Here is a 13,136-nt window from a genome sequence, read left to right on the forward strand (position 1 = left end):
TTGTATCGAGCAGTGGTGCCCTGGGGACGAGGTTCAGGCTGTCCACTCTATCTATTCCTCTGAATATTTTGTATACCACTATCATGTCTCCTCTCATCCTCCTTCTTTCCAAAGAGTAAAGCCCTAGCTCCCTTAATCTCTGATCATAATGCATACTCTCTAAAACAGGCAGCATCCTGGTAAATCTCCTCTGTACCCTTTCCAATGCTTCCACACCCTTCCTATAGTGAGGCGACCAGAACGGGACACAGTACTCCCAAGTGTGGACTAACCGGAGTTTTATAGAGCTGTATGATTACCTCATGACTCTTAAACTCTATCCCTCGACTTATGAATGCTAACACCCCATAAGCTTTCTTAATTACCCTAACTACCTGTGAAGCAACTTTCAGGGATCTGTGGACATGTACCCCCAGATCTCTCTGCTCCTCCACACTACCAAGTATCCTGCCACTTACTTTGTACTCTGCCTTGGAGTTTGTCCTTCCAAAGTGTACCACCTCACACTTCTCCAGGTTGAACTCTATCTGCCACTTCTCAGCCCACTTCTGCATCCTATCAATGTCTCTCTGCAATCTTCGACAATCCTCTACACTAGTCACAACACCACCAACCTTTGTGTTGTCTGCAAACTTGCCAACCCACCCTTCTACCCCCACATCCAGGTCATTAATAAAAATCACGAAAAGTAGAGGTCCGAGAACAGATCGTCGTGGGACACCACTAGTCACAACCCTCCAATCCAAATGTACTCCCTCCACCACGACCCTCTGCTTTCTTCAGGTAAGCCAATTCTGAATCCACCTGGCCAAACATCCCTGGATCCCATGCCTTCTGACTTTCTGAATAAGCCTACCATGTGGACCCTTGTCAAATGCAGCCTTCTGTTCCTTGCAACAGTCTACGATCACTTTGTACCTCGAAGTGAGGAACAGTAAGTTCCTCATTTGCCACTGCGATAGGTTTGTTCCTGTAAATCCCTAGGAATGTAGGGTGCTTTGTAATATAACCCCATTATTGTGGTCATACCTGTCTTATTTCTCAGTTCCACCCATAACGCTTCACTAGTCAAGTTCTCCAGTTTGTCCTGTCAGAGCACTGCCGTGAGATTTTCCCTGATTTGTAACGCCACCCCACTCCTTTTAATCCTTTCCGCTCCATCATGTCTAAAACAACGGAACCCCAGAATATTGAGTTGCCAGTGCTGCCTCTCCTGCAATCAAGTTTTAATTCCAGGTGTTAGTCCATGTCCTGAGCCCATCCACCTTTCCTACGATCCTTCTGACATTGAAATATACGCAGCTCAGGACACTAGTCAAACTATGCTCAACCTTTTGATTTCTGACTGGAGGTCTTACCAACAACTTTTAAGAAATTTTACAGGAACACGTAAACAATAAAACAATTGAAATCTAAGTTTATTTCCACTCAAATTAATTGGATTAGATCAAATAGTGTAAATTTCTCGAAACTTACCTACCTCCCTCATGAATGTTTTCCTCCAATGAATGTAGTTGTTGAATTTGTACCAGGTCTTATTTGGTTCAGCAGTGGTGTCAAAAAAGTGTAAGTTCATGTTCCTTTGTAAACACAGCAGCTATATAGGACCCTGGTCAGACCCCACTTGGAGTACTGTGCTCAGTTCTGGTCGTCTCACTACAGGAAGGATGTGGAAACCATAGAAAGGGTGCAGAGGAGATTTACAAGGATGTTGTCTGGATTGGGGAGCATGCTTTATGAAAACAGGTTGAGTGAACTTGGCCTTTTTTCCTTGGAGTGATGGAGGATGAGAGGCATTGTTCGTGTGGATAGTCAGAGGCTTTTTCCCAAGGCTGAAATGGTTGCCACAAGAGGACACAGGTTTAAGGTGCTGGGGAGTAGGTACAGAGGAGATGTCGGTTAAGTTTTTTACTCAGAGAGTGGTGAGTGCATGGAATGGGCTGCCGGTGACGGAGGCGGATACGATAGGGTCTTTTAAAAGACTCCTGGAGAGGTACACGGAGCTTAGAAAAATAGAGGGCTATGGGTAACCCTAGGTAATTTCTAAAATAAGTACATGTTTGGCACAGCATTGTGGGCTGAAGTGTTGTATTGTGGTGTTCGTTTTCTTTGTTTCTATTATATTTCTATGTTATATTGACTGTCCTGTTTTGTACATACTATTCATTATAAATTACTATAAAATGCACATTTAGACAGAGACATAACATAAATATATTTGCTCCTCATATATATTAAGGATGTATTTAATAAAGGCAGTTCAGTTCAGTTCATTTCAATTCAAGTAGACTCGTGTGTGGTACCTTTTCAAAGGCCTTCTGAAAATCCAAGTATACAACATCAACCAATTCTCCATTGTCTATCCTTGTTATTTTTCAAAGAATTCCAACAAATTATCAGGCAAGATTTTCAACTGAGAAAGCTATGCGAACTATGGCCTATTTTATATTTGCCATCAAGTACCTTGAGACCTCATCCTTTAATAATCGACTCCAACATCTTCCCAACCACTGAGGTCAGCTCAACTGGTCTATAGTTTCCTTTCTTCTGCCTCTCTCCTTTCTTGAAGTTTGGAATGACATTTACAATTTTCCAGTCTTTGGAACCATTCCAGAACCTGGTGATTCTTGAATGATCATTACTAATGCCTCCATGATCTCTTTCAGAACTCTGGGTGTACACCATCTGGCTCAGGTGACATATCTACTTCAACCCTTTCAGTTTTCCATGAACTTTCTTTCTAGATATGGTAACTTCTTTGCATCTTTTACGCTTTGATCAAGGCACCTATCGTCCACCTTCACTCCAAAGAGAAAAGCTCTAGCTTGCTCTGTCTTTCCTCTTAAAACTTGTTCTCTAATTCAGGTAGCATTCTGGTAATTATCTTCTGTACCCTCTCAAAAGCGTCCACATTCTTCCTAAAATGTGACGACCAGAAATGAACACAATATTCCAGGTATGGTCTAACCAGGGTTTTATAGAGCTGCAACAATACCCAGCGGCTCTTGAACTTGATTTCCCCCAACTAACGCAGGCCTACTCAACCTACACCTTCTTAACCGCCCTATCACCTTGCGTGGCAATGTATGGACTTGTACCCAAGATATCTCTGTCCCACCACATTGCCAAGAATGAGAACACTCACATGTTATTTAATGAATGATAGCATAATTCTGCACTGTTTACACAGCTTCATTTTACCGGCTGCATTGACATTCATAGTGGAAAAAGTAAAACCTCCCTCATAAATAAGATGGACAGAAGTTCAGTGAGACCTTTCTCACTGACTACACCCCCCCCACCCCCGTGATCTCTGCCACCCTCTGAGTCTTATGACCATGAAAGGGTCTTAGCCCAAAACATTGACTATTTATTAATTCCTGTAGATGCTGTTTGGCCTGCCGAGTTCCTCCAGTATTTTGTACTTGCGTCTGCTCTGGCAGTAGTTTTCTCTGGTTTCTCAAATTGTCAGCTGTGTCCAGCAATTTCTCATCCCACCTGAGGCTGCTTTTTACAGGCCCTTTACATGGATGAATTTTACTTGTTACATGGAGAAAGTGACAGATGGGGGAATATTGGCAAGATATTCTCAATCTATGAACACATTAAAACCATTGATTTAGCATCTCTGATGCCAATAATGCTTAGGATGGAGACGTGTCTAAGGCAAAACAAGTGAAAGAGGGGTGTTGTACAGGAGTCAGAAGTCTAGAGTGCTATTGATTTTCTTGGTCACTCAGAATCCAAACTTTATAATGGATTGAAATAAATAAATGACCCATAGCTATGGAAATAACTCTTAAAATTAAATGTTTATTGAAATTGAAATCCCATTGGATTACAAACTGACCACAGCCAGTGCTAAGCTGATTTAGCCGGAGTAATATTTTTTTCCAAACTCAAACCCAACTGCCATTAATACAATGATTCCAACATACTATTGATCTGTTTGAGCAAGAGACACAAATTACTAAGGAGTGCGGAGTTACAGTTAAGACAGGCCATTAAGTTACCTAATAAGTTCAAGTTCAGTTTAGTGTCATTCAGCCATACATGTGCGTACTCCCAGATGAAATGAAGTAATTATAAACACAAATATAAAACCTCTTTCATAAACTAAAAGAATAAAATTCTGAATTAAATACTATTTACATTTTGTCCCTTGCAACGATTCCTTCCCATCAATCTCAGTAGAGATGTGATCTCTATTGCAATTAACCCGATACATACGGACAGAAGAAATAGGAGCAGGATTCAGCACCAGGCCTGTCAAGTTTGCACCACCATTCAATTAAATCATGATTGACCTATGCAGCTGACTGAACAGAAGAATGGACCTGCTATGATTTCTGATGTCCAATTTGCCATCAGACCTTTTTCCTGGGGTCAGAGACCAAGCACCTTTGGTCATCTTTGGTTAATCAAAGTCTACCAGAGGCCTTTAATTTTTTGATACTCAGCTCGATCCAAATGTGGCAAAATGGTAGGATCCTTTCATTTTCTATCTGCATTTTCCTGCCTATTTCTGCGAGCTCTGTCATATCGCATAGGACTTGAGCCTTGCTGTGTTTGCTTATAAAGTTTGCTCCAACCCTAACCTGAAGACATTTAATTCTTTTAATACCCAGCCCAAAGTAAACCTGACATATATTTTCAAGTTCTGTTAAGTTCAGATCAGGTAGCCAGGCTCTAAATAGCAATCATATGTTTGATATTACTGTTCCAAAAGTCTGATTCATTATGTATGAATGCAAATGATAATAAAAACATTATAAGACTATGTTATCTTCCCTGCAGGTGCCTTCAGCTTTATACTGAGCCTTAACTGTAGGCAGGGACAATATTGACTGCAATATCATTAAATGACCAGAGGTCCTATAACTGCAACAATTCAGAATTAATTCAGATGGAGTGTAATGTGTCTGTTCTTTCACCTTTTTTTTGTAAGGTCTTGTCTGAAAGCCAAAATAAGTTGCTCAACTACAATAGGCAAGTTTGAATTATAAACATTCCTGAAGCTGGTAATAACTGGGAGTGCAGCCTTCAGCATTTGAATGATAAGGACAGCCAGCACTGACTACAATAGCTTTAAACAGTACACTAACACAAACAGTGAAGACAAGTAAATTGGAATGGTGCTTTAAAGAATGTCAGGTAAATTCAAACAAAATTTGTACTATTGCAAAGCTGTAGAATAATAGTCAGATCTTTGCTGAAGTGGCTGAGTTGGGAGATAAAGGGCAGTACAAAGAAATAGGCAAATATGTTTTCAACAATGCAAGGTACCAGGAAGTAGGGAAAAAAGGGCTGTAACGTAAACAGCATCTAGGGATTACTTATAGAGAAATCAGGAAAGAAAATAAGAAATTAGAAAGAAAAATTGCAGTGGTTTATCAAGGGGAATAAGAAGTTTTCAGTTATATTCACAGAAGGCTGAGGATTAGAGAACACTTCGGAACTCTAAAGGATAAGACTGGCAGATTAGTCGTAGAGGATCAGGGCATGGATGCATTTTTAAATGGGTTCTTCACTTCAGTTTTCGCAAGAGAGGTTTCCTGATCCCATAAATAAGATGACTGGGAGAGCAGGGAGTGTTTAGTGAAGATAGATATTCGAAGAGGAAGTGTTATTAAGGAACTGGAGGCCTGACTGCGTACATTTGGGAATTCTTGAACAACATAGAAAGCGGGAGCTTTAGCAGATATCTTTTTTTAGCTCCTTGAGAGCAAGGATAGTACCTAAAGAAGATAGGTGATGTGGCTTTGACTTCTGAGATTTTATAGAGTAATGTTGTTTTTAATGAAAACTAGTATGGATTTAGGAGGAACAACTAAGCTGAGGGTGGTGAAGTGACAGTAGATGTAAGAATATAATCTAGATGAGAAAAAAAATTTGAAAAAGTATATTAGAAAAAAACGGATACAATGATTACAGTTTGATTTAAGAGAGAAATCAAGCAACAAAATAGTGAATTATTATAAATTATTATTGTTGAGCTACCTTACTGAAGAGCTGGGTTTAAATAACCACTTTTTAGTGTGAATATAGATGAAAATAATTAATGCAGAATGTCTAGATTTGTTAAAAGGAATAAAACTAAACGTAATGATTATCCTAATTTAGTGGATCCATGAAAATTTGTGTTCAAAGTGAGGTTGATATGTTTACAAGCATTGAAGTGATTGTAAAATTCAGCAGTGTCAAATTTATTTTGGTAATTGACATAAGCTCTCATCATAGCTTTGGATTTGTATTAGCATCTGGACTAATAGGGATGTGGAACATCTGGCTGGTAACAAATATTAAAAAAATGTGACACTGGAAGGAGAAAAACTTGATAAGTATTTATGAATTTTAAATATTTCTCAGCTTTTGGTACAACATGAAGCAAGCATAGCTGACAGGGAATTGAGAGCAAAAATAAAGTGAAAGGAAACCCAATTAAACAAGATGAAAAGCATTTGTGAGAAAGTAGTACCATGCATTTGAGAGTATTCCAGGACGCAGTTTCTAGAAGGTGGCACTTTGCCTTGGACTGCCAATGTCTCTCTATGCTTTTGCTGCTTTAGAAAAACAAGGTGCCTTTTCTATCTTATGTATGCTAATCAATTATTTTTGAAATGTAGTGTATATTGTTTATTGCATCATCCAGGTCGTCCAGAGCAAGATCTTACAAAAAACCAATGTGGTACAATAGCAGTTTGCTTTCTTATGAACTAGCATAAGATCCTACATACTGTTTTTTTTTAATGGGTGTCCTCTGACAATATACAGCAGTGATGACTTGGTATTGCAATTACAAAACAGTATAGATAAATAAGTTCAGGATTACCAGGTGGCTGTATTTAGGGGCATCAGTACTAACTCTAAAACCCAGATATATTAATACATTTTATTGTCAAGAAAATGCACTCAAATTTTATACATGTGTATAGATTACTTTCATACATTTTTGAGATTAAGCTTTGCATCAATAGACAGGCATTCAAAGTTGCACCTTAATGGGCTTTTCACTGGTCACCAGCTCAGGCCCCTAAATTTAGGTGTTTCTTCAAGGCATCATGTGGTATGAGTATCAAGAAAGGCAGTTTTTGTTTCTGTTTACATGTACTTTCTGATTTGTCGTTAACATGACCTCAGGAATCACATTAATGAATACAATGGGAATATATGCACCAAGCAGTCTGCTGGAGGAACGTAGCAGGTAGAGCAACATCTATGAAGGGAAAAGGAATTGTCAATGATTCTGGTCAAAATCCTGCATCAGGACTGAGACTAGAAGGGGAACATGTCAAACATAAAGTGCAGAGGGCAAGTGGTGAGACAGAGGTCAGAGGTGATTGGTGAATTGAAGGGTGGGGGGTATTGGATGATGGGCAGATTGAACCAGTTAGGGGAGATGGGTGGAGTTGGAAAAAAGGACAGGTAGATGATCAATGGAGGCAGACAAAACAAAAGGAGAAAGATGGAGCCAAAAAGAGAGTGGGGAGGATAAAGGTATTTGGGTGACTGTCAGGAGAGGGAAGGGGAATAGACATGAAGAACAGAGCACCCCTGTGGCCGTTCCCATCAACAATAAGTATACAGTTTTGGATACTGTTGGTGGGGACCACCTACCAGGGACAAGTTGCAGTGGTTGCATCTCTGGCACTGAGACTGGACCCTCAGCTTAGAAGCAAGGAGGGAAAAGAGGAGAGCAGTAGTGATAGGGGATTCGATAGTTAGGGGGACAGATAGGAGGTTCTGTGGAAGAGAGCGAGAATCCTGGATGGTCTGTTGCCTCCCTGGTACCAGGATCCGCGATATCTCGGCTCGAGTTCTCAGTATTCTCAAGAGGGAGAGTGAGCAGCCGGATGTTGTGGTCCATGTAGGGACCAATGACATGGGTAGGAAGAGTGAGGAGGTCCTAAAAGGTGAGTTTAGGGAGCTAGGTGCCAAGTTAAAGACAGATCCTCCAGGATAGCAATCACAGGATTGCTACCAGTGCCACGTGCAGGTGGGTTTAGAAATAGAAAGATAGTGCAGATCAACACGTGACTGAAGGCATGGTGCAGGAGGGAGGGCTTCAGATTTATAGATAATTGGGCAGTTTTCCAGGGAAGGTGGGACCTGTTCCGGCAGGACGGTTTACATCTGAACTGGAGGGGGACAAATATTCTTGCAGGTAGGCTTGCTAGAGAGGTTCCAGTGGATTTAAACTAGATACAAGGGGGGAGGGGAACCAGAGTGTAGGAACAGATGTATGGGAGAAGGAAGAAAAAGAAGGCAGAAAAGTTCTTTGTACCGCTAGAGATAAACAGGGAGGAAGAGGTGGAGAATTTCTTAAATGCATTTATCTTAATGCTAGGAGCATTGTAAGAAAGGTGGATGAGCTTAGAGCATGGATTGATACCTGGAAATATGATGTTGTAGCTATTAGTGAAACATGGTTGCAGGAGGGGTGTGATTAGCAACTAGATATTGCTGGATTTCATTGCTTCAGGTGTGATAGAATCCGAGCGACAAGAGGTGGAGGTGTTGCATTGCTTGTCAGAGAAAATATTACAACGGTGCTCTGGCAGGACAGATTAGTGGGCTCGTTTAGGGAGGCTATTTGGGTGGAATTGAGGAATGGGAAAGGTGTAACACTTATAGGGGTGTATTATAGACCACCTAATGGGGAGCGAGAATTGGAGGAGCAGATTTGCAAGGAGATAGCAGATGTTTGTAGTAAGCACAGGGTTGTAATTGTGGGAGATGATAATTTTCCACACATAGTCTGGGAAGCCCATACTGTAAAAGGGATGGATGGTTTGGAGTTTGTAAAATGTGTGCAGGATAGTTTTTTGCAGCAATACATAGAGGTACCAACTAGAGAAGGGGCAGTGTTGGATCTTCTGTTAGGGAATGAGATAGGTCAGGTGACGGAGGTATGTGTTGGGGAGCACTTCGGGTCCAGTGATCACAATGCTATTAGTGTCAATATAATTATGGAGAAGGATAGGACTGGACCCAGGGTTGAGATTTTTGATTGGAGAAAGGCTAACTTTAAGGAGATGCGAAAGGATTTAGAAGGAGTGGATTGGGACAGTTTGTTTCATGGGAAGGATGTAATAGAGAAATGGAGGTCATTTAAAGGTGAAATTTTGAGGGTACAGAATCTTTATGTTCCTGTTAGGTTGAAAGGAAAGGTTAAAAGTTTGAGAGAGCCATGGTTTTCAAGGGATATTTGAAACTTGGTTAGCAAAAAGAGAGATATCTACAATAAATGTAGGCAGCATGGAGTAAATGAGGTGCTTGAGGAATATAAAGAATGTAAGAAGAATCTTAAGAAAGAAATTAGAAAAGCTAAAAGAAAATACGAGGTTGCTTTGGCAAGTAAGGTGAAAATAAATCCAAAGGGTTTCTACAGTTATATTAATAGCAAAAGGATAGTGAGGGATAAAATTGGTCCCTTAGAGAATCAGAGTGGACAGCTATGTGTGGAGCCAAAAGAGATGGGGGAGATTTTGAACAATTTCTTTTCTTCGGTATTCACTAAGGAGAAGGACATTGAATTGTGTAAGGTGAGGGAAACAAGTAGGGAAGTTATGGAAACTATGATGATTAAAGAGGAAGAAGTACTGGCACTTTTAAGGAATATAAAAGTGGATAAATCTCCGGGTCCTGACAGGATATTCCCTAGGACCTTGAGGGAAGTTAGTGTAGAAATAGCAGGGGCTCTCACAGAAATATTTCAAATGTCATTAGAAATGGGGATGGTGCTGGAGGATTAGCGTATTGCTCATGTGGTTCCATTGTTTAAAAAGGGTTCTAAGAGTAAACCTAGCAACTATCGGCCTATCAGTTTGACATCAATGGTGGGTAAATTAATGGAATGTATTCTTAGAGATGGTATATATAATTATCCGGATAGACAGGGTCTGATTAGGAACCATCAACATGGATTTGTGCGTGGAAGGTCATGTTTGACGAATCTTATTGAATTTTTTGAAGAGGTTACGAGGAAAGTTGACAAGGGTAAAGCAGTGGCTGTTGTTTATATGGACTTCAGTAAGGCCTTTGACAAGGTTACGCACGGAAGGTTAGTTAGGAAGGTTCAATCGTTAGGTATTAATATTGAAGCAGTAAAATGGATTCAACAGTGGCTGGACGGGAGATGACAGAGAGTAGTGGTGGATAACTGTTTGTCAGGTTGGAGGCCGGTGTCTAGTGGTGTGCCTCAGGGATCTGTACTGGGTCCAATGTTGTTTGTCATATACAGTAATGATCTGGATGATGGGGTGGTAAAATGGATTAGTAAGTATGCAGTTGATACTAAGGTAGGTGGCATTGTGGATAATGAAGTAGGTTTTCAAAGCTTGCAGAGAGATTTAGGCCAATTAGAAGAGTGGGCTGAACGATGGCAGATGGAGTTTAATGCTGATAAGTGTGAGGTGCTACATTTTGGTAGGAATAATCCAAATAGGACATACATGGTAAATGGTAGGGCATTGAAGAATGCAGTAGAACAGAGTGATCTAGGAATAATGGTGCATAGTTCTCTGAAGGTGGAATCTCATGTGGATAGGGTGGTGAAGAAAGCTTTTGGTATGTTGGCCTTTAAAAATCAGAGCATTGACTATAGGAGTTGGGATGTAATGTTAAAATTGTACAAGGCATTGGTAAGGCCGAATTTGGAGTATTGTGTTCTGGTCACCGAATTATAGGAAAGATGTCAACAAAATAGACAGACAGACATACTTTATTGATCCCGAGGGAAATTGGGTTTCATTACAGTCGCACCAACCAAGAATAGTGTAGAAATATAGCAATATAAAACCATAAATAATTAAATAATAATAACTAAATAATGTGAAGTGGAAATTAGTCCAGGACCAGCCTATTGGCTCAGGGTGTCTGACACTCTGAGGGAGGAGTTGTAAAGTTTGATGGCCACAGGCAGGAATGACTTCCTATGATGCTCAGTGTTGCACCTTGGTGGAATGAGTCTCTTGCTGAATGTACTCCTGTGCCTGACCAGTACATTATGGAGTGGATGGGAGACATTGTCCAAGATGGCATGCAACTTGGACAGCATCCTCTTTTCAGACACCACCTTCAGAGAGTCCAGGTCCACCCCCACAACAGCACTGGCCTTACGAATGAGTTTGTTGATTCTGTTGGTGTCTGCTACCCTCAGTCTGCTGCCCCAGCACACAACAGCAAACATGATAGCACTGGCCACCACAGACTCGCTTTACTAGAATGTTACCTGGGTTACAGCACCTAAGTTACAGGGAAAGGTTGAACAAGTTAGGTCTTTATTCTTTGGAGCGTAGAAGGTTGAGGGTGGGACTTGACAGAGGTATTTAAAATTATGAGGGGGATAGATAGAGTTGACGTTGATAGGCTTTTTCCATTGAGAGTAGGGGAGATTCAAACAAGAGGACATGAGTTGAGACTTAGGAGAGAAAAGTTTAGGGGTAACATGAGGGGGAATTTCTTTACTCAGAGAATGGTAGCTGTGTGGAAAGAGCTTCCAGTAGAAGTGGTAGAGGCAGGTTCGATACTGTCATTTAGAGTAAAATTGGATAGATATATGAACAGGAAAGGAATGGAGGATTATGGGCTGAGTGCGGGTCAGTGGGACTAGGTGAGACTAAGCGTTCAGCACGGACTAGAAGGGCCGAGATGGCCTGTTTCTGTGCTGTAACTGTTAAATGGGTATATTGTTATAATTGTGCAAACTTCTGTTATTTATAATCTATGCATTTTAGATGTTTGAGCTTTAGACAGAAATTCTAAATTTGCGGATGCTGTACAAGCAAAATGTGGGTCTGGTGAGGGAAATAGGCAAAAATGAAAAAGATTGCAACAAATTACAATAGTACATTTAATAAAATTGTGGACTGACCATGAACTATTTGGGATCAAAGGTTTTTCTTTATCATATGGTCTTCACAATGAGCGGTGACACGTTTAATCTTATAATGAATAAGAAGGGGTTAATGTAGAAAGTGATTGTGTACAGTTCTGGGCATGTCTGGGACTGATTTTTAAAAAAGGAATTAATTGTGAGAACGTGTAATACAATTCATATTCTGTGTATTTCATCCATATAGTTACAATTAGCTCACACTTAAGTGACTGCTCCTTCTCTCACAATGGCATTAAAGACAAAACCTCAGAAAAATGCGTCATCAGAGTCTAGTGCTATACTTGGGGCAATCTCACCAGGTAAGGAAAATGACATTGTGCCTTGCTGTTTACCTGCATTGTACTTTTCTGTAACTGTAACACTTTATTCTTCATTTATGTATTATCATGTTCTACTTAAATACACCAAATTCATCTGTGGGAACAGTATGCAAGACAAGTTTTGGTACATGTGACAATAATAAACCAATTTACCAATGTTATCAAGTTATAAATTTCACTTCTGTAAGCTTCAGAATACAGGTGTTAGTAATCAGTTAAATGGCATATGAATAAAATATGAGAAGAAAAATTGGCCAACTCAAAAATATCTTTCCATTATCCATTCAAAACCAACCATTCAATTATCCAACTTATCCATTCAAAAATAAGAAAAACAAAATAATTTTGTTGTTTTTGAAGTATAATTATTTTATAGAAGTTTAAAGCTGCTCTTTTTCAATATTTTGTTATCAAAATCAATTTATATAATAGTGAAACACAACACATATTTTCTTGCATCAGTAAGAAATATGGCAGCAACTTCTCAAAAATGAATCTTCTTATACACCTGAATTGATTTCCATATCATGTATACAAAATGATGTCAATTTCCCACACATTGTCCCAACAGTGACCATTAAGCACTTTCAGACACTAGATCTCAACAGTCAGCAGTCAACTGTAACTATCTATTGATTTCCTTCCATATCACTGTCTGGTATGGAGGGGCTACTGCACAGGACTGAAAAAAGCTGCAGAAGGTTGTAAATCTAATCAGCTCTATCTTGGACACTAGCCTACAAAATACCCAGGACATCTTTAGGGAGCGGTGTCTGAGAAAGGCAGTGTCCATTATTAAGCACCTCCAGCACCCAGAGTATGCCCTTTGCTCACTGTTATCATCAGGGAGGAGATACAGAAGCCTGAAGGCACACACTCAGCAATTCAGGAACAGCTTCTTACCCTCTGCCATCCAA

At 40.1% G+C, this 13,136-nt stretch overlaps 1 protein-coding gene across 1 annotated transcript in view; it reads left to right on the plus strand.

Annotated features, from left to right (window-relative positions):
- The window catches only part of LOC140715509 (uncharacterized), a 449,684-nt gene that overhangs the window by 8,718 nt on the left and 427,830 nt on the right, over positions 1 to 13,136 (plus strand). Inside the window, exon 2 of the mRNA XM_073027850.1 lies at positions 12,084 to 12,198. Coding sequence (XP_072883951.1) covers positions 12,126 to 12,198 — 73 coding nt within the window. The 5' untranslated portion in view covers positions 12,084 to 12,125. The remainder of the gene's footprint in view (positions 1 to 12,083; positions 12,199 to 13,136) is intronic.

Source organism: Hemitrygon akajei, chromosome 23 (genome assembly GCF_048418815.1).
Source record: "Hemitrygon akajei chromosome 23, sHemAka1.3, whole genome shotgun sequence".
In the NCBI taxonomy this organism is placed as follows: Eukaryota; Metazoa; Chordata; class Chondrichthyes; order Myliobatiformes; family Dasyatidae; genus Hemitrygon; species Hemitrygon akajei.